Below are 24,682 nucleotides of genomic sequence, written 5' to 3'. Positions count from 1 at the left end.
AATCCCACCAATCCCTGAGCTTGCCCCAAGATCAGGCCACAGAATCCCACCAATCCCTGAGCTTGCCCTAAGATCAGGCCACAGAATCCCACCAATCTCTGAGCTTGCCCCAAGATCAGGCCTTAGAATCCCACCAACTCCTGAGCTTGCCCCAAATCAGGCCTTAGAATCCCACCAATCTCTGAGCTTGCCCCAAGATCAGACCATAGAATCCCACCAATCCCTGAGCTTGCCCCAAGTCAGGCCTCAGAATCTCACCAACTCCTGAGCTTGCCCCAAGATCAGGCCACAGAATCTCACCAATCCCTGAGCTTGCCCCAAGATCAGGCCACAGAATCTCACCAATCCCTGAGCTTTCCCCAAGATCAGGCCATAGAATCCCACCAATTCCAAGCCACCCTACAAAGCTCTCCCTTCCTCCAAGAAGACCTATATACAGCCTGCTTCCTGTTTGGTTCTCTGCTGTTTCTCGTTTGGGCAGAGGCAGCCACCCTCTTGTGTTTTTTTCCAATAAATCTCGTGTGAAATTTGTTGTGTGGTGTGACTTTGTGGTATTTCTTTGCTTCCAGCTGCCAGGATACCTTTCCCTTCAGAGCTGCAATACTTCCATAGGGGAGACCTTCCCCCATTTACAATCTCAGCCAATGAATATTGCTGGAACAGCTTCTGTGTGACAAATCTTCTAGGTTCTGAGAATCCAACAGACTTGCATGGCATACATTCCAAAGATGAGAGACTAGTAAACAAGATAAAAAAGTAAACTACATATTCTCCTACACAGAAGGAAATTAGAGAAATTAGGGGCATACTCTAGGAAAGATGGTCCAAGAAGGTGACCTTTGAGGAAAATCATGACCACCCAAGACATGAGCAAGCTATTGCTTCCAGTTCTCTCATTTTTATTCTCAGAACCCACCTTGGGCCACTGTGTGGGCTGCATAGCTGCTTGGTGTTATGAAATATAATGTGGAATCCTTGGTGGTTAAGTCAAGTGTACTCCTGAAAAAAATTAAGCCATGCAACAGGTATGGTGCAAAAGGGAGATGGAGGAGGGATAGAGGCAGACAGGTGGACATGTAGAAAGGCAGACAGATGGGGAGCAAAACCCTGAGGGTGAAGAGCAGAGGCAGAGAAGGAGAGAGAAGGGGTACAGGAAGAGAACAGAGAGAGGGAACATAGAGAACAGAGAGAGAGAGAGAGAGCTGAGGTGGTGGGTGGGTCCTTTTAGCTGCAGCACACATCTGGCACACCTGCCAGCAGCAGGTCATGACATAAGCAGCTGCTAGGTCCCTTAGAGCAGGCCAGTGGAATCGCCTGTACACTAACACTTGGTACAACCCTTTTTAACTGTTTTTAATTCTGCTAAAGTGTTCCTTTCCTTTCACTTCACTTGAAAGGAGTTGGTTCCCCCCCCCTTTTTTTTTTCTTTTTTTACCATGTGGGCCCCAGGGATTGATCCCTTATGTCATCAGCTTTGGCAGCAAGCACCTTTATCTACTGAGCCATCTGATCAGCCCCTATACATATTGTTCAATCCTAACAAACAACCTATAAGTGTATACATGGCTACATCCAACTGAGACATGAAAATATCAAGGTTAGATACTTCGTTCAGTATTACTAGAGATTGGATGTCTGTGCCCCTCGAACACCCATATTGATGGAACTTAACCCCTGGTGTGATAGCTGTAGAAGGTAATACCCTTTGGAGGTGACTAGATCATGAGGCAGAGCCCTCTCAAATGGGAGTAGTGTCCTCAAGCAAAGGGTCTCAGAGAACAGTTAACATGAATTGTGGTTCTTATAATTTCTGTGTAGTGGAGAAAGAGGATGGAGAAGTGACATACATCATTTGAGCCTGGTCACACTCTGTCACCTTACAGTACCAGATTAATAAGTGTGAAGAATATTGCTGCCGTAGACCTGGGGGAATTTGATAGACAAGCAAATTCAGCAGACAGGGCAGTTATCACATTATTTCATATGACAAGTATGCCACAGAGGCCTAGATAGTTTAGCTGGTTTGTTCAAGGTCAAACTGGCATTCTGGGATGGAATAAGACTGGGCTGGATCCCATCGTTGCCAGTCTTTAACTTAATTTAAATTTTTGTCTGTTTGCTTGTTTGTTTTTTTTTTTTTTGCATGTAACATATATTTACAATTTAGTAGCATAACAAGATAGAGTGGAAATAAATCTTCCTTCTACCCCACCTCCTAACAGCACCCATCTCGAGGCAAGAGCCATCACAGTTTGTTGTGGTTTTCCTTCTTTGTGTCTTATCCCAGTAGAAAAGGTGGAAGACAGAATCAGATCTTCAGGAGTTGGCTTGACTTAGGGTTATGAACCAAGCATGGACACCTTGAGCAAGCGCCTCAGTATCTTGGAATTGTAGTCCTTCACCTATAAAAGAAGACTCATGTCACTAACCCAGAGAGTCAGGAGTTCAGACAGAATATTAAGGCAAGTGCACTGTAAGCCCCTTAGTGACGTATCAGCGTTGGCAGTGTCACTCTCTGCCTGGTTTTTCTTCTCTGGAACAGCCCAGGACCATTCCATGGTATCTATGTTTCCACCAAGAGACCATGCAAAGGATGTGTTGGCCAGGGGACTTATTTCTACAGGAAAAAGGAAATGATTCAAATTGTATCAAGTGCAATTAAAGTTAGAGACTGGAAGATACTTTGTTGTGGAATCCCCAAGAGGGTCTTCAAGATCTGTCTTTGAAATTTCCTCAAAAAATACTAACTATAATACATTAAAGCTCCATTTTTCCCAGAAGCAAAGAGATTGATAAGATAGCTCCCCCACCCCCAGAAATTAGAATTCAGGTTAGAGAACAATTTGAAGCAAATCAATACCTGTTCAGTTCTAGGGTCGTCAGATGGGTGAATGGTGACCCCATACTCCCCCAAGCAAGTAAGAAAGACTGCATGGAGCCTTCCTCCCTGGGATTCATTAATTCTCTTGAGAGAAACTTAAGCCAGATGATGTTCTTCCCTGAGTGGCTTGCTGAAGCCTGCCCTTCTAGGAGCTTGCTAACTTAGGTATCCATATGGACTGACCCTCTGCCCTGGAGAGCACACTACCATAGGTGGTGCTATGTGGGGCACGGAAGAGAGCTGCTACCTTCTAGATGATGAGATGAATCAGAAAGGCTGGAATTCGATGGGAATCTGGGAAGTGGATGGGAGAAGTTTTTTTCTTTCAAAAAGGAGGCATACTTGAGAGGCTAAGTCATCCTCTTCTTTGATACAAGACTTGAAACCAGGGGGAAAGAACTGACAAAATGAAATATGTATGGGAACATATTGATTCTAATTTTGAAACGTAGATTTAAAATAAAAAGAGAAAATAGAGGAAGACCATTTTCTAACCCATCCTACGAGGCCAGTACTATCCTAACTGCTAATCTGAAGTGAGACCTCCATCTTTCCATGCTGAGGTAGCGAAGACAGGCATGAAGGTTAGACCTGGTCTGCTCTTCATTGTCAGCCAGAGAGTCCTCAGGTCCTCTGGGGCTTGTCGAAGGTTTACCAAAGAAAGTCTGAAAGTTTAATGCTATGAAGATCTCCATCTGGGACCCAGCCTGCCCTTGTCTGTACCTTCTGTCAGGACATTACTGTCACCACCACCCTGTCCTAATCCAGGACAAAGTCCCCTTCCATCTCTTCCACTCTGTGTGGATGGTGAAGGTTGGCCACACACTCATAGATGGGACAGGGAGAATGTGAATCTTACTCTGTAGCCCAAATGGACCTTAAACTCACTCCATAGCCTAGACTGACCTCAAATCCACAGCAATCCTCCTGCCTCAGCTCTCCAAGTGCTTCAACTGGAGATAGGAGATACCCTTCACAACTCATTGTGAGTATGGGATAAGGGCATGGGCTCATACAAGGTAGAGACAGGGGAGCAAGCAGAAAGGTATGTAAAGCCTGAAGTCTAAACCCTTGGGTCCCAGAGTCTCAGGTTCTTTAGATCTATCCAGTTCTTCTCAAGGCCCTGGAGTCACATGCCCCACAGCACTCCACAGGCCCCTTGCCAGCTCTCTTTTCTGTTTTGCCTGTGAAAAGTGACACTACATCCCTCACTCAGGGACAGCCTCAAAGCTGTCATGACCTCCTCAGATTGCTATGGCATCCAGGGGTAGTTAGAAAAGACCTCTTCATCTGGTGACAGGCGAGAAGAAGCATTCCTGTCTCTCAGTGCAATCCCCATCACACCCAACGCCATCATAAATACAGAACCTTAGCCCCAGTACCATAGCTACATGAGCCAGATGTCCCATGAGGCTCCATACCTGACCTGCGCTGAGCAGGTCTTTCCAGGAGCAGAATGGCAGAGTATTTTTGAACTCACTTTGTGCTAGGGAGGGGGAAAACTTTGTGAGCAGTCACTTATTTTCTATCCTTGTCTTATCTTTTGTAGTTAGTTGGGTTTTTATTTTGAGACAGGGTCTCACACAGCCTAGGCTTGCTTAGAACTCAATGTAGAGCCAAAGATGGTCATGAGCTTCCTACTCTACCTCTCAGGTGCTGACTGACACCATACCCAGTTTGTGTGGTACTGGGGACAGAATCCAGGGATTTGTGCATGCAAGGAATAGTCTACCAACTAAATTACAACCCCTCCCCTCAAAATCTCTCATTACATATCCTTATTCTATTCTTCAATGAATATATCTTTAAAGTCAAACACGGTTGGGACACATTTGTAATCCTAGCATTTGAGAAGATGGTAGGAAGATTAGAAAGTTCAGGAAGAGTTCAAGGTCAAGCCCAGATGCAATCTGGACTACATGAGACTCTATTTTAACCCGTCTCCCAAGAGAAGTATATTTGGTATCTCATTAGAACCAACCCAATGACCCTGGCTTTCAACTAGCACAATAAAGGCAGGACCCCCATCCCCATTTCCAAGACAAGGAATAGACAAGTCTAGGGGCCAAAGTCCAATCAGCCTGGGTATATGTCTTAGTTAGGATTTGCGTTGCTGTGAAGAGACACCATAACCAAGTCAGCTCTTATAAAGACAACATTTAATTGGATGTGGTTTACAGGTTCAGAGGTTTAGTCTATTATCATCAAAGCAGAAGTGTGGCAGCATCCAGGCAGACATGGTGCAGGAGGAGCTGAGAGTTCTACATCTTCCTCTGAAGGCTGCTAGCAATAGGCTGGCTCCCACATGGTTAGGAGGAGGGTTTTATTCCCATCCCTACAGTGACACACTTCCTCTAACAAGGCCACACCAACTCCAACAAGGCCACACCTCCTTATAGTGTCATTCCCTGAGTCAAGCATATTCAAACCACTGCAGTATAAACCAGAAGAAAAAAAAAAGCACTCAGATTATCTTTAGATTATAATCAGGCTATTAAATTCACCTACTTAGATGTATGCCCATGCCCTCTGCCACACCCTCCTCTCCCCAGCCATTTAACTCTGGACACTTTGCCTTGCCATTCTCCTTTGTGCCGTGGGAATAACTACTCACATCTTCATAGAAAGCAATGAGTAACTAAGGGTCTGGCACATTGTAGATGTTAAACAAATGGTACTGTCTTATTTGGGGTTTCTACTGCTGAAATGGCATCTCCATGATCAGAAAATAAGTTGTGAAGGAGAGGGTTTGTCTTACACTTCCACATCACTGTCCATCACTGGAGGAAGTGAGGACAGGAACTTAAGCAGGGCAGGAAACTGGAAGCAGAAAGTGATGCCCAGGTCATGTAGGGCTGCTGCTTATTGGCTTATTTCACATGGATCACTCAGCCTGCTTCCTTACAGAACTCAGGACCACCAGCCCAGGGACGACACTGCCAACCATGGGCCGGGCTCTCCCTCATTGCTCATTAGTTCAGAAAATGCCTTACAGCTGGATCTCAGGGAAGCATTTCCTCAACTGAGGCTCCTTTCTCTCTGTTGACTCTAGCTTGTGTCAAACTGACACACAAAAATAGGTACAGAGTGGGCTTGTGCAGGCATTTCAAGGATCCAGAGCCTTGTTGGCACAAACGTGAGAATCACACATAATGCAACAGGGGGGAAATAATCAGGAAGAGACAATCTCTTCCTGTTGAGAATGCCATTATTCCTCTCTCTTCCCTATGTTGGCCATTGTCTCTGAGTAGAGATGTAGGGCATTGCTAGATGTTCCCCATCCTCCCGGGTCTAGTCTTTCCATGAATAAACAATCCTAGAATTTTTTAACCTTTATGCTCGATATGCTCAGTCTATGGAGCTGGGAGCACCTATCTGTTCTCCTGGCCTGACACTCAGTGGGATGAAGGTGGGTTCTATGAGACTCATTATTAGCAAACACCAAGCCTGGAGGGCTACATGGAGTCCTGTCCACAAGGTGATGGAGAAAGGCATACATCTTCTATACGGCACTACAAGGACAAGATGCCTCGCCTAGCCTTTCCCTGGCAGGCAGGCCCGTGGTGGGACCACATGTTGTCACTGGTCACAGTGGTTTTTTTTTTTGTTTTTTTTGTTTTTTTTTTTTTGTTAGTTTATAGATTTTAAAAGGTCAGGATCTGTGGCGGTATAAGTTTTACAGACCAGTAAAAATTTACTGGGGAAGACGGAAAACCAGCTGCATTGGAAAATGCCGGAGCCAGGAGCCTGGCAGATCTCAGCTCCATCCCAAACCAACTGTGGGGATTAAGGCATGTGCAGGTGCCTCACCTAAGTTCTGTTTGAACCTGGGAAATGGGTGTAAGAACAGAGGCCACCCAATGGCATCTCCGAAAGGGTGACAACACTCTCCAGGTATTTATGTCTGTGAGTCCGGCTCTCCTCCTCCGGTCCCGGGAATATTGGACACAAAGAGCCAGCCCAGGCCTGTGGGTCCTGCGCTCTTAGAGCTTTTCATTAGGCAGACTGGCTCCCTGCCATATGCCATCTGAGTGTCTGCTTCCATTCCCTGGGAGGAGCCCGGCGGTCTGAAGCGGAGCTCAGGAATCAAATTAGCCAGGCCTCTGCCGTTCCCTGGTCCCCACTGGCCAAGGCGAGTTCATCAAGGCCTCACGCTAATTCTTATCTTGTTTAAAAGGGGCAAAAGTGACTCCGCAGTTTCATCTGAGGCAATTTACACGCCGCCACTAGCCACGGTTCCAAGTTCCCTCTGTCTGTTGTGCCATCAAATCCATTATTAGGACATTTCTTCAGGGGAAACTTGATTGCTGTTCTATCAGTGAGGCTCCCGGGCAATCTATCTCCATCTGAGGCCACGGCCTGCTTGGCTCCCTCTAATCCTGTTATCTGAGGGACTAATTCTCTAATGCACACGCTGCATACAATGTATCTGCTTTCCTCCTAACCCAATTGGATGCCCCAAAGGATTCCAGTACTGAACACAGAAATGAAGGCTTTAGGGCCCGTGGGACAGCGTCTCCAGGCTTTCTCCTGGCATTCTTTTATTCTCAGTATTAAAGAGCGGATCCAGAGCATCCGTTCTCAACCCGTGGGTCGCGACCCCTTGTAGGTCGCATAGCAGATATCCTGCATATTAGATATTTACATTACGACTCATAACAGTAGCAAAATTACAGTTATGAAGTATCGAGGAAATAATTTGATGGTTGGTGGTCACCAAGACATGAGAAACTGTATTAAAGGGTCCCAGCACTGACCTAGAGTCCCATCCGTGTTACCTATACTTTCACTTAGCCTTCTGGATGTTCTAAATAATTTTAACTTAATTTATATTTTGGAAGGGTTTTCTTTGAGTCATGACCTCATAGAGCTTGGTCTGGTCTTGAACTTCTGTTCCTGCCTTCCCCTCCCTCATGCTTGGACTACATGCATATACTACTACATAGATAGGCTTTTGTTATTGCTATTGTTGTTGTTTTAATATTTTTTAATTTTGAGCTAGGGTCGCACTAAAGTCACCCAGGCTAAATCTTAAACTTTTTGCTTGCTTTCATGTTTGTTTGAAACAGGGTTGTGTGTATCTCAGGTTGGTCTTGAACTCACTATGTAATTGAAGGTGACCTTAAACTTCTGATTTTTCTGCTCCTAGAACTGAGATTACAAAACCAGTGTGGTTTTGGTTGTGTGAAGTGCCGGAGACTGAATCTAGCTCTCCTTCTGCTCTAGGCACGCTTGCTGTGGACTGAATGTGTATCTCCGGCCTTGCTGGAACCGTGGTCCTCTTACTTCAGCCTCACAAGCAGCTGGGATTACAGGTGAGTACTAACCCATGGCCTCCACCCTACCTCTTAATGGGTTCTGATTTGCATACATGTTGAGTACTCCAATAGACAGTGTGGACAGTCCACTTCCCAGAGCAGGGTTACGGGAAGGGGCAGTGCACACTCTACCTCCAGCTGCCTCATATGCCTCCTCTTCCTTACGTCCTCCCATCTCTCCCTCTTCTCTCCCTCTTTGTCCTGCCTGCCTCGCCTCAATCTCTGTCCTATTTTCCAGCCTCCTCGCCTCCTTCCCCTTCCTTCCTTCCCCCCTCTCTCTTTCTCCCTTTACCTTTAAATCCTCCTCTTATTCTCTAGACGCCCCCCCCCCCACTCCCTGCCAGTACCTTCTGTCTCTTCTTTCCCCTTTCTCTCTCACTGTAGTGTGTGCCCTCTCAGGACAAGGTGGCTCTTGACACTTCCTTCTGATTTTCTATCTTCAAATGGATGGTGTGGCTTCGATATGCACTAGGCCCCAGCGTGGAACCTTCTAAGCACAGCGATGAGGCTGTGGGAGAGCAGTCATTTCCTTAGTGATGAAATAGCCACAGCAGTGTCCCAAGAGCATATGTCTGCTGAAGGCTCAACCCTAGCTTATTGCCATGTGGTGGGATCCCAGCACTTAGAAAGTGGAGTCATCCAGGTCAGAAGTTCAAGGTCAGCCTCAGCTACACAAGATCTTCTGTAAAAAAAAAAAAAGTATGCTATATTATTCTTAGTGTTAGGAATGAGACTTTGTTGGCAGAATGCTTGCTTAGTGTGAACAGAGCCCTGGGTTCCAGCCTGGGCACTGTATGTGATGGGTATGGGGATACACACCTGGTATCTCAGAATCTGAGAAGTATTAGGTTTTTGTCATTCTTGGCTATAGAGCTCCAGGCAAGCCTGAGCCAGATGAGACCCAGTCTAAAAACTGAAATAAAAAGAAAGAAAACAAATTACAATTCAGAAAATGTTTCCTCTTGCAACCCATTCCACGCATATAGTCTACTGAAAAAGGAATTAAACAGAACACCAGTGTTTGGTTGTTAAGGTATACTATTATAGATACAGGAGGACCTTGCCTTTAATATAAAAGAGACAGAAGAGTCCACTTAATGATAGATTGGGGTGGGCTCCAGCAAGCTGAAATTTATATAGGCTTTTATGCAGACAACTTTTGAGTCATTGGCTGTGTCTCCAAGTAATAGATGCTTACCTGTTTGACTTACAAAGAGAAAAGGAACATCTCTTTCAAGAGAGCTGAATTTAGACAGAAATATTAAAAGATGTTTACAAAAGGGGGAAGGGGGCTGAGAGAATGGCTCAGTAGAGAAGAACATGTACTGCTGCTGCAAAGGACCTGAGTTCAGTTCCTAGCATCCATTGTTGGACAGTTCACAATCACCTGTAACTCCAGCTCCAGTGGATCCAACACCTCTGGCCTCTATGGGCACCTGCACTCACTGATACGTATGCCCACACAGATGCAGCCACAGACAGACAGACAGACACAGACAGACACAGACAACACAGACAGACACACAGACAGACACAGACAGACACATAGACACAGACACAGACAAAGACAAAGACAACACAGACACACAAAAAATAAAAACATATTTTTAAAAGAAACAGAGAAAGCTATGAAGTTATATATAAAGTGCATTTCATTTATTATTTATTTATTTTTGTGTGTATGCGGGAACTAAGGAGGTCAGAAGAGGCATCGGATCACCTATGATTGGAGTAACAGAAAGTTGTGAGCTGCCTTGTTAGTATTAGGAACACAATCCAGGTCCCCTGGAAGAGCGGCCAGTGCCCTTAACCCCCAAGCTATCCTTCTAACCGCCTGTTTTCTTAATGACACATTTTATGGGAGGAACTCACAGAACATGCTCCTTCTGGGACAGTAAGCCTATGGAGGCTGGTAATTGTTCTTTATAATTTTCTAAAATGAATACTACATAAACGTCTATATCTAACAAAATGTATAAAAATAAGTTACACATGACCTGCAAAATATTTTTTTACAAGTTTGGAGAAATAGCTCAGAGGTTAAAAGCCTATATTACTCTTGCAGAGGACCCATGTTCAGTTCCTAGCTCCCATGACAGGCAGCCCACAACTGCCTGTGGCTCTATCTCTAGGGGATTCAAACTCCTTTTGTAGACTCCATGGGCACCAGCATGCACACGTGTGCACACCCACTCACCTCTCCATGCCCATATAAATATATTATATATATATAATATAAATGAATATATATATATATATTAGTTTGTTTAAAATTATCTCTACAGTCCAGTCATTATCCCCCTCCTGGTCCATCCTCTGACAGTTCCTCATCTCACTTCTCCCCCCTCTCCCATCCCTGTCTCCAAAAGGCTGTCCCTACCCCCCACCACACCAGGCCTCCCCACTCCCCAGGGCCTCAAGTCTCTTGAGGGTTCTGTGCATCTTCTCTCACTGAGACCAGACCAGGCAGTCCTCTGTTGTATATGTGTTGGGGCCTCAGACTAGCTCATATATTCTGCCTGGTTGATAGCTCAGTGTCTGAGAGATCTCAAGGATCCAGGTTAGTTGAGACTGCTGGTCTTCCTATGGGGTAGCCCTTCTCCTCAGCTTCTCCTAGCCTTTCCCTAATTCAACCACAGGGGTCTCTAGCTTCTGTCCGTTGGTTGGGTGCTAGTATCTGTCTCTGACTCTTTCAGCCAATTGTTGGGCCTCTCTAAGGGCAGACATACTAGGCTCCTGCCTGTTGCTCTGCATATAGCAAAACTCCTGGGAGGCCTTCAGACTGTTGGGTCTTCCATATATTAATATTTCTAACTCCATGTTTGTGAGGAAGGAGGGAGGGAGAAAAGAGAGGGAGGGAAGGGAAGGAGAGAAGGAGAGAGAGAGAGAGAAGAGAGAGAGAAAGAGAGAGAAAGAGAAAGAGAGAGAGATATCACACTCTATGTCTATGTGTAGCCTGGGCTGGCCTCTGGACTCTCTCTCTTACCTCAACCTCCCAAGTGCTGAAGTTACAGATGCCAATCACACACTGCCTGGTCCTTTTGCTTACTGAACTTTGATTTATTTTTATTATTATTATTATTATTATTATTATTATTATTATTATTATTATTATTATGTTCCTGAGACAAAGTTCTCATATAGCCCATAGTGCTCTGGAACCAGATGTGTGTCTCAGAGTGCCCTCGAACTTCTGATCCTCCTGCATCAACACAGGTGAACATCACCATACCTGTTCTAAAGCACGTTTTCCCCCTGTGTTGCTAAAGGTTGAACTCAGGGCTTGGTGCATGCTAGGCAAGCACTGTACCACTCAACCATGTTCCCAGACTTACAATAAGAACGTGATCACAAAAGGCCACACATTTAACGATATTTGTTAAAGTTCAGAAAATCAGCTAAAGGTATGTAAAATGTATTTTTTTTAAGTTTACTATTTTCTGTGTATAAGTGGTTCACCTGCATGTATGTCTGTGTACTACATGCATGCCTGGTGCCCGAGAAGGTGGGGAGCCTCCATGTGGGTGCTAGGAATTGAACCCAGGTCCTTTGCAAGAACAACACATGCTTTTAACCATTGGGTCAACTCTCTAGCCCCTGTTAAATGTATTTCATTTTCCCCAATCCCTGGTGGCACCTGCCTTAAGTAATTCTAGTACTTGAGAGGTGAAGTCAGGAGGAGCAGAAGTTCAAAGCTATTCTCAGTTTCTTAGTGGGTTCAAGGACAGTCTGGGCTGCATGAGACCCTGGCTTGCGAAACAAAGCGAAACAAAGCAAAACGGCAACAAAACAAAACAAAACTCTAATTGAATGAGGATGAAGAAGCAGACCTTTAGTGTGACCCCTGCTACCCTCTCTGTCTGCAGAAAACATCCAGTCACCTGCTTCAAGAGGGACATTACATCACCTTGGGGGAGCCAAAGTATGCTTCTTGTTGCCCCTGCTTAAGCCACCCCCGGCCCTCCCCGTACTACACTTGTGAAGAGACAACACGGACAGTGCCAGCCCAGTGTACCGCCCTACAACGGTCAGGCTGCATCGTTGCTCCACAGATCCTGCAGGCCCTTCTCTTCCCCAAAACATTTTTTTGGGCCTGATGTGGCCAAGCCACCTACTTCGATGGGTGGGCCGGACTCCCTCTCCTGACATCTGCCAGCAAACTCCCCTCCCCTTCCTCCCGCCCTGAAACCTGATCCAGCTGAAAAGCAGCTTGCTAGAAAACTTGGCGACTCCCCAACTCTGGTGGCCGGGAGTGCCAGGCTGCAGCCTCACAAGGTGCCGGCGGCCGTTGGAAAAGCAGGCTGCCTGGGACATGAGGTTTTGGCAGCCAGCGGATGTGCAGCCTGGCAGTCTGGGGGACTCATCCTGAGTGGCTGCACCGAGGCCCTCCCACATCTGGGAAGCTTGCCATGCTGCTCCGCATCCCGCAGGTGCTGCTGGCCTTGTTCCTTTCCACGCTGACAGCCCAGGGAGAAGGTAAGGAGTTTTGATGGGGAGGGGAATAGCAAGCTGGGATGGGGAAAGGCCTTAAGTCTCAAAGGACTGAAGGCAGAGAGGCTGGAGCCACAGGAAGGCTATAGGACGGTCAGCTATCTCACTGTTGACCAGTAAGAAGGGATTCTGGGGTGTGGGGGTCAAATCAAGGTGTTTTGAGAAGTGTGAGCCCAAAGGTGAGCCTGCTGCTGAGAAGGCTGTAGAGTCTCTGAGAAATAGCTAGCTAGGTGCTGGAAGACGGTTCCCATTCTCTTTACCTTGCCTTTCAGTTTATCAAATGGGAGCAACTACGGACCTGTGAGCTCATTCAGTTCACTTTTTCTTCTTATAACCACAGTCCAGAGAGTAATTCACTCAGGGTCGCACAGCTTGTTAGCAGCAAAGTGGGGACCAGGATCAGTTTAGTAACTTTTTCTTGGTTTTGCTGGTTTTGTTACCTGGGTCATGTGGGCTTTCTCCTCCCCACCCCCCACCCCCAGACTCCTCTGAGGTTCACCTCCAGTAATGTCAAACTTCCCTATTCTTTCTACTCAATCTTCTCATGGCCTCATAAACAGGGTGTTTGGCCACACAGGATCTGGTTCGTTCTATTGAAGACCACATTCAGTCCTACAGGAAGGTTCCTCCTACACAGCCGGGTTCCAGCATCTTGTGGGACAAGGAGAGGGGTGCAGCCAAGGGGAGGGACTGATGGGATGCCAGGAATAGGATGCTCTTTTCTGGAAGCTATTGTTTTGAGAAACAGGGTAGATGGATGAGAGGCAAGCTGCATGTGGTAAGTGCTTTGGGCTTTCTTGCCTGGCTTGCTCTGTCCTCCCAGACATGACCTTGTTCAGAGTCTGGGTGCATTAGCCAGGTACTCCCCAAACCTCCAAAAGTCCCTCAATCAGACTCTCCCTACAAGCCTCTCAGTAATGAGGAAACTGGTTTGAGTTTCAGGTTCTTGGCTAGCAATGCATGCTATTTACCCTCCTGAGCCTTGGGGATTCTTGTCTGTATAATGGTCTATCTTGCTAGCTACTCAGGCAGGCTACTCTGAGATTGAAGTGGAAGACTTGCGCAGACATTATTCCATTATTTCAAAGAAGACTCTCAAGAAAGTCTCTCAAGGATGGGGATATAGCTCTGTTGGTCAAGCCCTGCCTAGCACGCATGCCCAAAAGCCCCAGCCACAATCCCCAGAACTGCATAAACCAGGAGTGGAGGTGTAATATAAACCTGTAATCCCAGCATTTGGAAGGTGGAGGCAGGGGGATCAGAAGTTCAAGGTCTTCCTTGGTCACATGGCAAGTTCTAGGCTGTGTGAGATTGATCCTGTCTGAAGAGCAAAACAAAATAAAAGAAACTTAAAAATAGCCTCTTTGCTCACCTCTGTCCTTCCAGGCAGGAGGGAAGCTTACGGGGCAGGTAGATGATATAACTGCAAGAGAAGAGCCTGCAAGAATGCCCTTGGCATCTGGCGACACATGTGAGGGCAGGTTAGGAGGACACAGTACTGTTTCATAGTAACCAGCCTTGTTGGCTCCCAGTTTGCAAAGGACCAGTCCATTCTGCAGCCTCACCTTGCCGGCTGGGCTCTGGACCTCTGGGTTGTGCCCTCCCCACCCATTGTATGATGACTTTTGTTTTGTTTGATGAAGTATGGACCACTTCATGAATTTTCACATCATCCTTGTGCAGGGTCTCGCTAACCTCTATATCATCTCCATTTTAGTGCATGTGGTACCCATGTGAGTTGGGCTGTCCCATGTCATTCCTGCTTTCTGAGTTAGCGCCACTGTTTCACAGGGGAAAACCAAGGAATACTCAAATCCCACAATAGCACCAGGGCCTGGAGCTGGGGTCTCTTTTATTTTTTAAAATTACATTTTGTTTTGTATTTTTGTTGTCATTGTTGTTGTGTGTCTGTGGTCACACATATGCCTTGGCATGTGTGTGGAGGTCAGAAGACAAAGTGCAGAAGTCTCCTTTCACCATGTAGATCCCAGAGATTGAATTGAGGCCATGAGGCTTGGTAGCAGTGACCTTTGCTCCCTGAGCCATTTCTCCTGCCCAGAGAATGAAATTCTTTAACAGATTGTAAATGGGAGCTAGAGAAGCAGGGCTCTGGCCTCTGTGTTAAACCGCTCTCCTTCCCAGGCAGCCGGAGGAGGGCCAAGCAGGCCCGCGGCACCACCCAGCCTGCTCTGCTAAGGCTGTCGGACCACCTCCTGTCTAACTACAAGAAGGGGGTGAGGCCTGTGCGGGACTGGAGGAAGCCTACTACTGTCTCCATCGATGTCATCATGTATGCCATCCTCAACGTGGTGAGCTGCCCTCCATCTGTGTGGGGGAATCAGAGAAGCCATGAAAAGCCAAATGGCCTACTGAGCAGCACAATGGGCACCAAGAACCCTAGTTGCTCTGGCCTGGCACCATTGCTGGGGACAGACTGAAGTTATATCTGCACAGCTGCCCAAACCACAACTCTACGCCACCCATGTGCACCTCCTCCTAGATGTGGTCACCTCCTGAATGTGGCTATCCATGTAGTACATGATGGGAACTGTCTTTGCCATATCATCTCTAGACCCTTGGTGTCTTACACAGGTCCCTGAGTGCCAGGTGTCACTAAATGGCAACAGTAGATAAAATGCCAACTAATAGATCAATTAACTAATCAATGACTGAAGTAGGGTGGGGTGCACTGTTCAGCAGATGATGCAAAGCACCGAATGGTGATGGACAAAAGGCAACTGCAGAGCTGTCGGCTCTCTGCCTTGCAATGGGGAAGTGGAGCCTGACTTTACAAGCTGCTAGGTCATATGCACCCCCCTTCCCCCCCCACACACACAGGAGGGAATCATGATGCTTACTTAGAATATCTCTGCACTGAATAGCTAAGGGCAGGTAGCTGTGCTCCTGCAGAAAGGCAGACTTGGAATCAGGAGAAAAGAGAATAATCACTTTTTCTGTTCTGCAATTTTGACTCTCTTAATTTTGTAGCATGGCAGTCTGTATATGTATGTATATGTATATGTATATGTATTATATAGAGAGATAATAGAAGGCAAGTTATCTATATGCATACTATTAAATATATATGAATATGATAAACAAACACAATTTGCACATCTCTAGGGTTTTGTTTTGTTGTGTTTTTTGAGACAGTTTTACCATATTCCTAGGCTAGCCTGAAGCTCACACTATCTATCTGACTCAGCCCAACTGAATGTTGGACTACAGGCATGTACCACCCCACCTCACTATGTATCTTGGAAGTTGAAAAGAAATGATCACATTTCTTTTTAGTTGTACCCATTTAACAGACCAGCTTCTCCTAGCTGCCCAGCAGCTTGAGTTCATCTCCTTACTCGGTCCTGCCTTTCCAGCAGATGAGACACTCAGTACCAGCTTCTGTTTGGATGGTGTGTGTTGGGGGGGACCACATGTCAGCCCTTTTTACTTTCACAGGATGAGAAGAACCAGGTTCTGACCACCTACATATGGTACCGGCAGGTGAGCAGACCAGCCCCCCCTTCCTGGGACACCCCCTTCTCAAGGACTCAGGAATCGCAGTGGCCACAGTGAAGGAAGGTGGTGAGCAGCTTCAGAGGCACAGTAGATAAATACAAGATCTAGGAGTCTGAAATGTCCCATCTCAGGGCCAGGGGAAGATGGGTGGGGACATCCTCCCAGCCCCCACACCTGGTTTCTCAGATGGTTTAAAACATCTCAGACTAGTACCAACTGGCTAACCCTGAAGCAAGAACAATTCCTGGCCTGAGACTTCACACTATAGTGACTTCAATTTCATGTGAACAGCTCCAACTTCTAGAAAGTTCTTCATTCTATGTGAAGTTGGATAACAACCAAACTGAGCGATTAAAACAGGAAAAAAACTATCCGCTTAACCCTCAGGACTCTTCCATGTTGCCACGTGTCCATTTAAGGCAGGTGTAGGTCCCACAAATATGCAGATGTTTCAGGGCTTGGCTGAGCTCTGGGGAGGGAGGTACACTGGAGAGGCCTCCTCCCAGAGGCTATATAGACATATCAGGCATACATAGGTCTCATCCCTTCCTATGGCCATGGTCATGTTCTATCACCACCATACACTTGTGGGACAGAGTGTAGGATAGAAACATCGGTCCCTATCAGACAGCTCCATTTCTGTCTCACTGAAGGACTCCTTAATTCAGAACACACCCTGTCTCATGGGTTATGAATTAAACAAGGACAGGCAGCATGCTTCCCTAGAAGAGGCTACAGCAGCCTGTGTTTTATAGCTGCAGATAATTGAGAGCTGTAGAGATGGAGTTTGACCAGGAAGAGGTATGTGTCAACACCCAGATTTCCCCCTAGAAGATGCCCACCTACTGCCTGAGCAGAAGGGATAGAGACCTGTCTGGTTTGCAAGTGACCCTCATCAAAGATGGAGTATGGCTGCCTTTGATGGTTTCTGCTTCTCCCACAGTACTGGACTGATGAGTTTCTGCAGTGGACTCCTGAGGATTTCGACAATGTCACCAAACTGTCCATCCTCACAGACAGCATCTGGCTCCCTGACATCCTCATCAATGAGTTGTGAGTCCTTTCATCAGATCATAGAGGGCTGGGAGGCTGCGGCTAGAGAAGCCAGGAGCAGTGACAAATTCCTCTCTTGATCAAGTTAGCATTTGTTCAAGTTCTCCTTTACACAGTTCTCTCTTTTTCTTGACTACCCTCTCCCTTTTCTTCTGTATTGGATACTACAACCTTAAACTTCTTAGTCCTGGGGCTCCATCATAGGAACAGAAGCCAGTGAGTGATGTCACACTGAGTTCTAATAACTTAATAGAGACAGCTGCATTTGTCAGAGGGGACGGTTACATTATTTTTTTGAAAGGAGCAAAACTCTGATGACAGCCAATGTTTCTAGTCACAGAAGAGATCGGGAGCCAAGGAACATGTTCGAACCTCCCAACCCACACGTGTGCCTAACAGGCCACAGTTGGCACTCTAGGATGAAGTGGGTCCCATTAGCTTTTGTTCTCAGTAGCCCAACATACTCCCATTGCCTTCAGCCAGCTGACTTTCTCTCTATTCTGCAAGTTCATCCAGGGTCCACCAACTGGACATCTGAGTTCAAAGGCAAAGAAAATACATGGGGAAAAAACAGATAGAATGGGAAAAGTAGGCTGGGGCTGTGATTTAATTGGTAGAGTATTTGCATAGCACGCTCAACGTCTGGACTCCATGTTTAAACCCAATGTAGTGTCACATGCCTATCATCTTAGCACTTGGGAGATGGAGGCAAGATTATTAGAAGTTCAAGGCCATTCTTGACTACACAGAAAGTTCAAGACCAGCCTGGACTACATGAGACCTTTTCTTAAAATACACCAACAACTACTACTACTACTACTACTACTACTACTACTACTACTACTACTGGAGGTGTCAGAGGGATTCATGCAATACCAACTGCACTGTCCAAATCCATGACATTTCCCTAGAGAAGGCCATTGGATTTGACCCACCCTTGAATGTCTCACATAGTGCAGGTGGCAAATGTTCTAGAAATTTCTTTCGGCCCTTTTATTAGCTTCTTATCTTTCAGTCTACCCCCAAAGAAGGCCAAAGGCCAGACTCTGGGTTCAGCCGACCTCATGCCATAGGCTCAGGCTCAGTAAAGACAGTGGGTTGAATTCTTGTTGGGTTTTCTTAGGCTCCTTTGCTCCTTATGAAACCAATGCTCTTCCCTCCAGAGACAACTGCTCTCATTTTGGGGGCCTCTAGAAATGGGAAGCAAAGCAAAAATCAAAGTCAAAATGAAACATATGATTCTTCTCTCCTATCAAACTACTGGTTAATCTGGGAACCAGCTCTATTCTGGTGTGGGGCTTGTGTGTGTCAGCCTGGGGCCAGCTGGGCCAGCTCCCTTCAGCCAGTGGCTTTACAATCCATGGATTCCTTCTCTGCCTTTGAGAGCTAGGTTGCTAAGGGAGTTGAAAAAAGAAACATCCTTCATTGTTTGGAGCACAGCCTCGACAATAGTGGGTCAGAAAGCTAAGATTGATAACATTGGAAAATCAAGGCCAGGCAAAATGTCTGAATTATCTTGTTCTCCAGATCCTCCCTGAGTCTCTTTCCCTATTGGGGGACTCAAGAGATCTTTAGTCTTCCATGATGAGGGTCTGCCTCTTCAGCCCACAAATTGATCCCTCTTCTCTGACCAGTGTGGACGTGGGGAAGTCTCCAAGCATCCCTTATGTGTACGTGGATCATCGAGGTCAAGTCCAGAACTACAAACCCCTACAGGTGGTGACTTCCTGTAGCCTTGACATCTATAACTTCCCCTTTGATGTGCAGAACTGCTCTCTGACTTTCACCAGCTGGCTGCATACCAGTGAGTATGTGGTATGGGCACATTGTGGGTGGGGCAAATGTTGGGGCTCACAGCGACTGGGGGCCTGGATGCATCCTCTCTTAACCAAGGCATCACTATTTCTTCCCTCCTTCCCTCCTGCCCCCTTACCCATCTCTTTCATTTGTCTGGTTCCTTTGTGGTTCTGGGGATCTAACCTAAGACCTTGCACATACTAGGCAAACACTCCACCACTGAGCAATTTATCCTGCCAATTTATCTCTTTTTAATGTCAATGAGCCTCTGTTTCCTCTTCCTCCAGATGGACACAATATTGCTATTCTCACTGCCTCTGTTAGTTGTTTCAAGGATTAATGAGGCGGTGTGAGTCAGATCCAAGGCACTCAGCGAGGGACACTTCTTACCTAATGTCTCAAAGAAGATCTGACAGGAAGTGTGTCTCAGACCCACCCACTCCTCTTCAGCTTTGGGTCAAACCACTCCCCCTGCCCAGGTGTCCTCATTCCCTTCCTACCCTGGCCCACCCCATGCACCACCCCCACTGTGGTTCCTGCTCCCCACAGCAGCCCATGAGCTCTTATTAAAATGCAAATCTGATCATGTCATTTAAAGCCCTCGATGGCTTCCCAGCAGTCCTGGGACCCAATCCAAATCCTTGACCTGGTCCTGCCCACAGTGTTCCACAGCAGCTACATCTGGTGTGTGCCAGCCCAGCTGCCTTCGCCTAGATGCCTAGAGGTCCTGCCTGTTCTTTGTATCACAGGCTGTTCCCTCTCCTAGGCTACCCACTTTTCCTCCTCCTGCTCCCTGCACCCCAGTCTGGTCAACTCCTCCAGTCACCTAGTTATTCCGCAGGGCTCATCAGCTCCTGGAAGGACTTTCCATGGCTCACTAGACAAGCTGTTTCTCATGCAGCAGTTAAAAACCCTGGGTTCTCTTACAAACTTCATCACTTGCCAATACTCGTTCAGTCTGTGTTTAATTTTCTCATGGATATAATTTTAGAGGAATGGGAACATGGTTTCTGGTTCACTATTAGACTCTCCAGCACAATGTCTGGTCCTGAGAGTTTTTATTGAGTGTATACATACCAGGTACTCAGTGGATACTCAGGGCTGGGAAAGGCATGCTGACGGACTACAGCAAAACAAGCCTTCCTTCTCTGACCTATTTGTTACATTAAACTTCAATTATGGGTGCTGGAAAGATAGTTCAACAGTAGAGAGCATTTGTTCCAGAGGACTCAGGTTTAGTTCCCATCACACCACATGATAGCTCGCAACTGACTGTAACTCTAGTTCCCTAGAATATAATGTCTTCTGGCCTCCACAGGTACTGCACATACACAGTACAAAAACATACATGCAGGCAAAACACTCATATATACATATACATACATATGCATATCCATATACATACTTTTAAAAATACAACATGACATGATAGAGTCTTCCAGTTGCTTCTCTCTGCATTTCCACCCACATGCATGTACATGCACACACACATGTGCTGCCTATGAAAAGCACATATTGCATACACTATCATACACTGTTACTTGAATGCTTTTTTTTTTCTTACCGACAATGAATCCCTGACCTTTTTCTGAGTTAGTGTGTATGAGATCTTCCTCATAAATTTCAATTGCAATAGACAGAAGTAGGTATATCATTGGACACCTAGTATTTTATTCACCAATGGACAGTTATATCTTTTCCAGTTATTTTCTTTGAAGTGCGTGTGTGTGTGTGTGTGTGTGTGTGTGTGTGTGTGTGTATGCACATGGTACTCATATATGTGGGGATCAGCGACCAGCCCAGGGTGTCTTCCTCAGCCGTTCTACATCTTGTCTTTTTAAGGGAGGATTTCTCACTTTCCCCTGTACTTGCTGAGGAGGCTGGGCTGGCTGGCCAGTGAGCCGAAGGGATTCCATTGTCTTTACCTCTCCAGAGCTGGGATGACAAGTGTGCTTTGCCACACCCAGATTTCGAACATGGCTCTGGGAGAGCGAACTGAGGTCCTCATGCTTGAACAGCAAGCACACTACTCACTGAGCAGTTTCCTCTGCCCCTTTTCTACTTAAAATTTTTTTTTAAAAAATTTATTTATTTTACTTTTTATGTATGAATGTTTCACTTGCATGTATATGCCTGCACCATGTGTGTTCCTGGTTTCCATGGAGATTGGAAAAGGACATTGGGTCCTCTGGAACTGTAGTTGTGAGCTTCTATGTAGGTGTGGGGAACCAAACCCAGATCCTCTGGAAGAGCAAAAAGTGCTCTTAACTGTTGAACTATTTCCCTACTGGTCACCCCAACGCTTTACTTTTTGGCGCTGAACTCAATATATGAGTTCAGACTAGCCTCCTAGACTATCCTGGAAATCCTCCTGCCTCTGTCTCCCACGTACTGAGATTATAGGCATGTGCCAAAAAGCCCGGCAGGATATTTAGATCTTTTCTAATGTTTCGGTTCAGTGGACATTGTTGTGTTTCCTAGTAGATAGAAAGGTAGATAGATAGATAGATAGATAGATGATAGGTAGAAAGATAGGTACATAGATAATAGGTAGGTAGATAAAGGAGGATTTCTTTTACTTTCTTAATTCTTCAAAGACAAGTAGTTAATTCTATGAAAGCAGAGGTAAATATGTTTTATTCATTTTCTAGATGCAAAACTCTAACAAAGAAACATGGAAAGCTGTTTGGAAGGTATGTGTAAGTGAGTGAGAGACAGAGACAGAGAGACAGCTTTCTAATGGATGCTTCCTTGGTTCTTTGCACTGTGCTCTCACTACAGGCTTGCGAGATAGACACAATATGTCCTACCACCCCTCTGTGAGGCTGAGGAAACCCCGGCTGAGAATTAAGGGCGGAGGTCTGCGCTCTAGAGATCTGATGGCAGGGCTCCTTGGGTATTGTCCCCCCTATACCCCGCCTTCTATGCTCGAAGACTCTACGATTGAGATTCTAAAACTTTTTTTGGCCTTTCATCTTCTCTTCTCTCAGTCCAGGACATCAACATTTCCCTGTGGCGATCACCGGAAGATGTGAGGTCGGACAAGAGCGTCTTCATGAATCAGGGCGAGTGGGAGCTGCTGGGGGTGTTCACCAAGTTCCAGGAGTTCAGCATAGAAACCAGTAACAGCTATGCAGAAATGAAGTTCTACGTGAGTGGGCGTGGCTGCGGACTGGGCAGGGACAAGAATGCTTGCCATAGCACAAGGAAGCACGCAGCAGCCCCTTTGCCAGCTCCAGGTCCATACACATTCCATGCAACTTCAGCAAGGGAGTCAGGAACGTAACAGAAGCATCCCTGTTTATTCTCAACTGCCACAAGCCTGGTGTCAGAGGCAGAATATGGGTCAGTCACTCTCCTTCCCCAAGCAATCCAGGCTGGAAGTTCTATAAGAGAAGGGTCTGGGTCTGAGGTGGTGCTTCCGGGATTCCTGTCTGCCCAACATCCCCCAAGCTTCTATCTTGATCTCAGGTGGTCATCCGCCGGCGGCCTTTATTCTACGCAGTCAGCCTCTTGCTGCCCAGTATCTTCCTCATGGTCGTGGACATTGTGGGCTTTTGTCTGCCTCCAGACAGCGGAGAGAGAGTTTCTTTCAAGATCACGCTCCTTCTGGGATACTCAGTCTTTCTCATCATCGTGTCAGACACGCTACCGGCAACGGCCATCGGGACCCCCCTCATTGGTAAGGCTTCCCTGAGGGAAGAGTTCACTGTGACAGGGACCTGCCCTGCTCCGTCCCATGCTTAGTGTGTCTCTTCCTCTGGCTCAGGTGTCTACTTTGTAGTGTGCATGGCTCTGCTGGTGATAAGCCTCGCTGAGACCATCTTCATTGTGCGACTGGTGCATAAGCAGGACCTACAGCGGCCAGTACCTGACTGGCTGAGGCACCTGGTCCTAGACAGAATAGCCTGGCTGCTCTGCCTAGGGGAGAAGCCCATGGCCCATAGGCCCCCAGCCACCTTCCAAGCCAACAAGACTGATGACTGCTCAGGTGAGAGAGGATAGGGACGGATTCATACATAGAGCCTGGAGCAGGGATACTGGATAGGATGTGGGAACTGGGTATGGGATGGAAACAGGAGAATGCTTCGGATAGAGAAGTCAGTCAGACTGGAACCTTGCCTCCCTTTCTACTTTTTGTTTGTTTGTTTTTTAAAGACAAGGTCTTATTATGTAACCCTGCTGACCTGGAATTCACTATGTAAACCAGGCTGGCTTTCACAGAGATGGGATTAAAGACATGCACCACTAGGTCCAGCCAGGTTCTTTTGCTTTTTTAAAAACCCCTCATCAGCCTAAGGGTGGAATATGGGTGGAGAAGGGCTCAGAGGAGCCAGGTGTAGTGGCACACATCTTTGATTTGGGAGACACAGGCCGGTATTTCTCTGTGAGTTCAATGTTATCCTGGTCTACATAATAAGTTTCAGGCCAGCCAGCAGCACATAGTAAGACCCTGTCTCAAAAGAGAAAGAGAAAATGGAAGGTAGCATGCAACTGAGGCAGACACCTAAGTCAACTTCTGACCTCCCTTACCCCCCCCACCATAACGCCAGGGCACCCCACCACCCTCCTTTCATACCCAGGCTCTGATCTTCCAGCCATGGGAAACCACTGCAGTCATGTTGGAGGACCTCAGGACTTGGAGAAGACCCCAAGAGGGAGAGGTAGCCCTCTTCCACCACCAAGAGAGGCCTCGCTGGCTGTGCGTGGTCTCTTGCAAGAGCTGTCCTCCATCCGCCACTTCCTGGAGAAGCGGGATGAGATGCGGGAGGTAGCAAAGGACTGGCTGCGAGTGGGATACCTCCTGGACAGGCTGCTGTTCCGCATCTACTTGCTGGCTGTGCTGGCCTACAGCATCACCCTGGTCACGCTGTGGTCCATTTGGCATTATTCTTGAGTGGGCACAGCCTGACAGGGAGGGGCCATGAGACTGGTTAGGATAAGGATGGGGAGTTCCCCCTTAGGTTCTGCATCTTGTTTCCAACACCAATTTATCTGAGCAACCCCAGTCTCTTTGTCCCTTAAACTTAGTGCTGAAGACCCAGTCTGCCTCCCCGACTCCCCTATCATGGCCTTAAAGCATGATATCCTAGAGCAAGAGAAACCAAGTACCCTCTAACTTTACTTATCAAGCCCTGGTTTCCTTTGCAGTATTTCTGTGATTACGGTCCCTGGAATTGCTCATTTCCACACTTATTTCTGATCAAAGAAAAGCAAATCCTCTTGCCTGAGACTCCTGCATTTATTTTATCCAGCCCCTAATGGCTCCTTCTTCAGCTTACCTGTGGGTACTCCCTAGCACTCAGCTTCAGCAGCCAGTGGGGGCAGGGGATAATAAAATGCTATGATGTCTTATTCTGTGTCTGAGACCATTTATATTCAACTTGGAAAAAAGGTTGGAGGATAGGGTTACCTGTAGCTTCCTTTGACAGACCCTTCCTGGACCAGGGATCTAAAAGATGGCATGATCTCCATCATGACAAAATAGGAGGTGGATTGGCAGTTTGAAGGTCAAGACTGTGCATTTATCAGATGAGAGGAGAGAGGAAGGCTTTCTGCGACTCACTGGGGAAATGCTGAAAGGATCCATGTGGGCCAGCTCTTCTGCACTTAAGATCTCTAGAGG

The 24,682-nt window shown here is 46.7% G+C and overlaps 1 protein-coding gene across 4 annotated transcripts; it reads left to right on the top strand.

Annotated features, from left to right (window-relative positions):
- Positions 1-12,472: 12,472 nt before the first annotated feature.
- On the top strand, positions 12,473-24,411 carry Htr3a (5-hydroxytryptamine receptor 3A). 4 transcript variants are annotated; one of them, XM_031343729.1, is made up of 9 exons: positions 12,473-12,675; positions 14,833-14,999; positions 16,147-16,191; positions 17,150-17,259; positions 18,894-19,063; positions 22,047-22,207; positions 22,528-22,738; positions 22,826-23,047; positions 23,655-24,411. In XM_031343729.1, exons 1-9 carry the CDS (start codon positions 12,534-12,536, stop codon positions 23,951-23,953), a joined length of 1,527 nt encoding a protein of 508 aa, XP_031199589.1. In that variant the 5' UTR covers positions 12,473-12,533; the 3' UTR covers positions 23,954-24,411. The 4 variants fall into 4 exon arrangements, with proteins under 4 accessions (XP_031199589.1, XP_031199588.1, XP_031199587.1 ...); XM_031343728.1 differs by having other exon boundaries at positions 23,640-24,411; XM_031343727.1 differs by having other exon boundaries at positions 12,523-12,675; positions 23,610-24,185.
- The last annotated feature ends 271 nt before the right edge of the window (positions 24,412-24,682 follow it).

The sequence above is a fragment of the Mastomys coucha genome, unplaced genomic scaffold (genome assembly GCF_008632895.1).
Source record: "Mastomys coucha isolate ucsf_1 unplaced genomic scaffold, UCSF_Mcou_1 pScaffold23, whole genome shotgun sequence".
Taxonomy (NCBI): Eukaryota; Metazoa; Chordata; class Mammalia; order Rodentia; family Muridae; genus Mastomys; species Mastomys coucha.
This window is presented reverse-complemented; position numbering and strand designations above follow the sequence as displayed.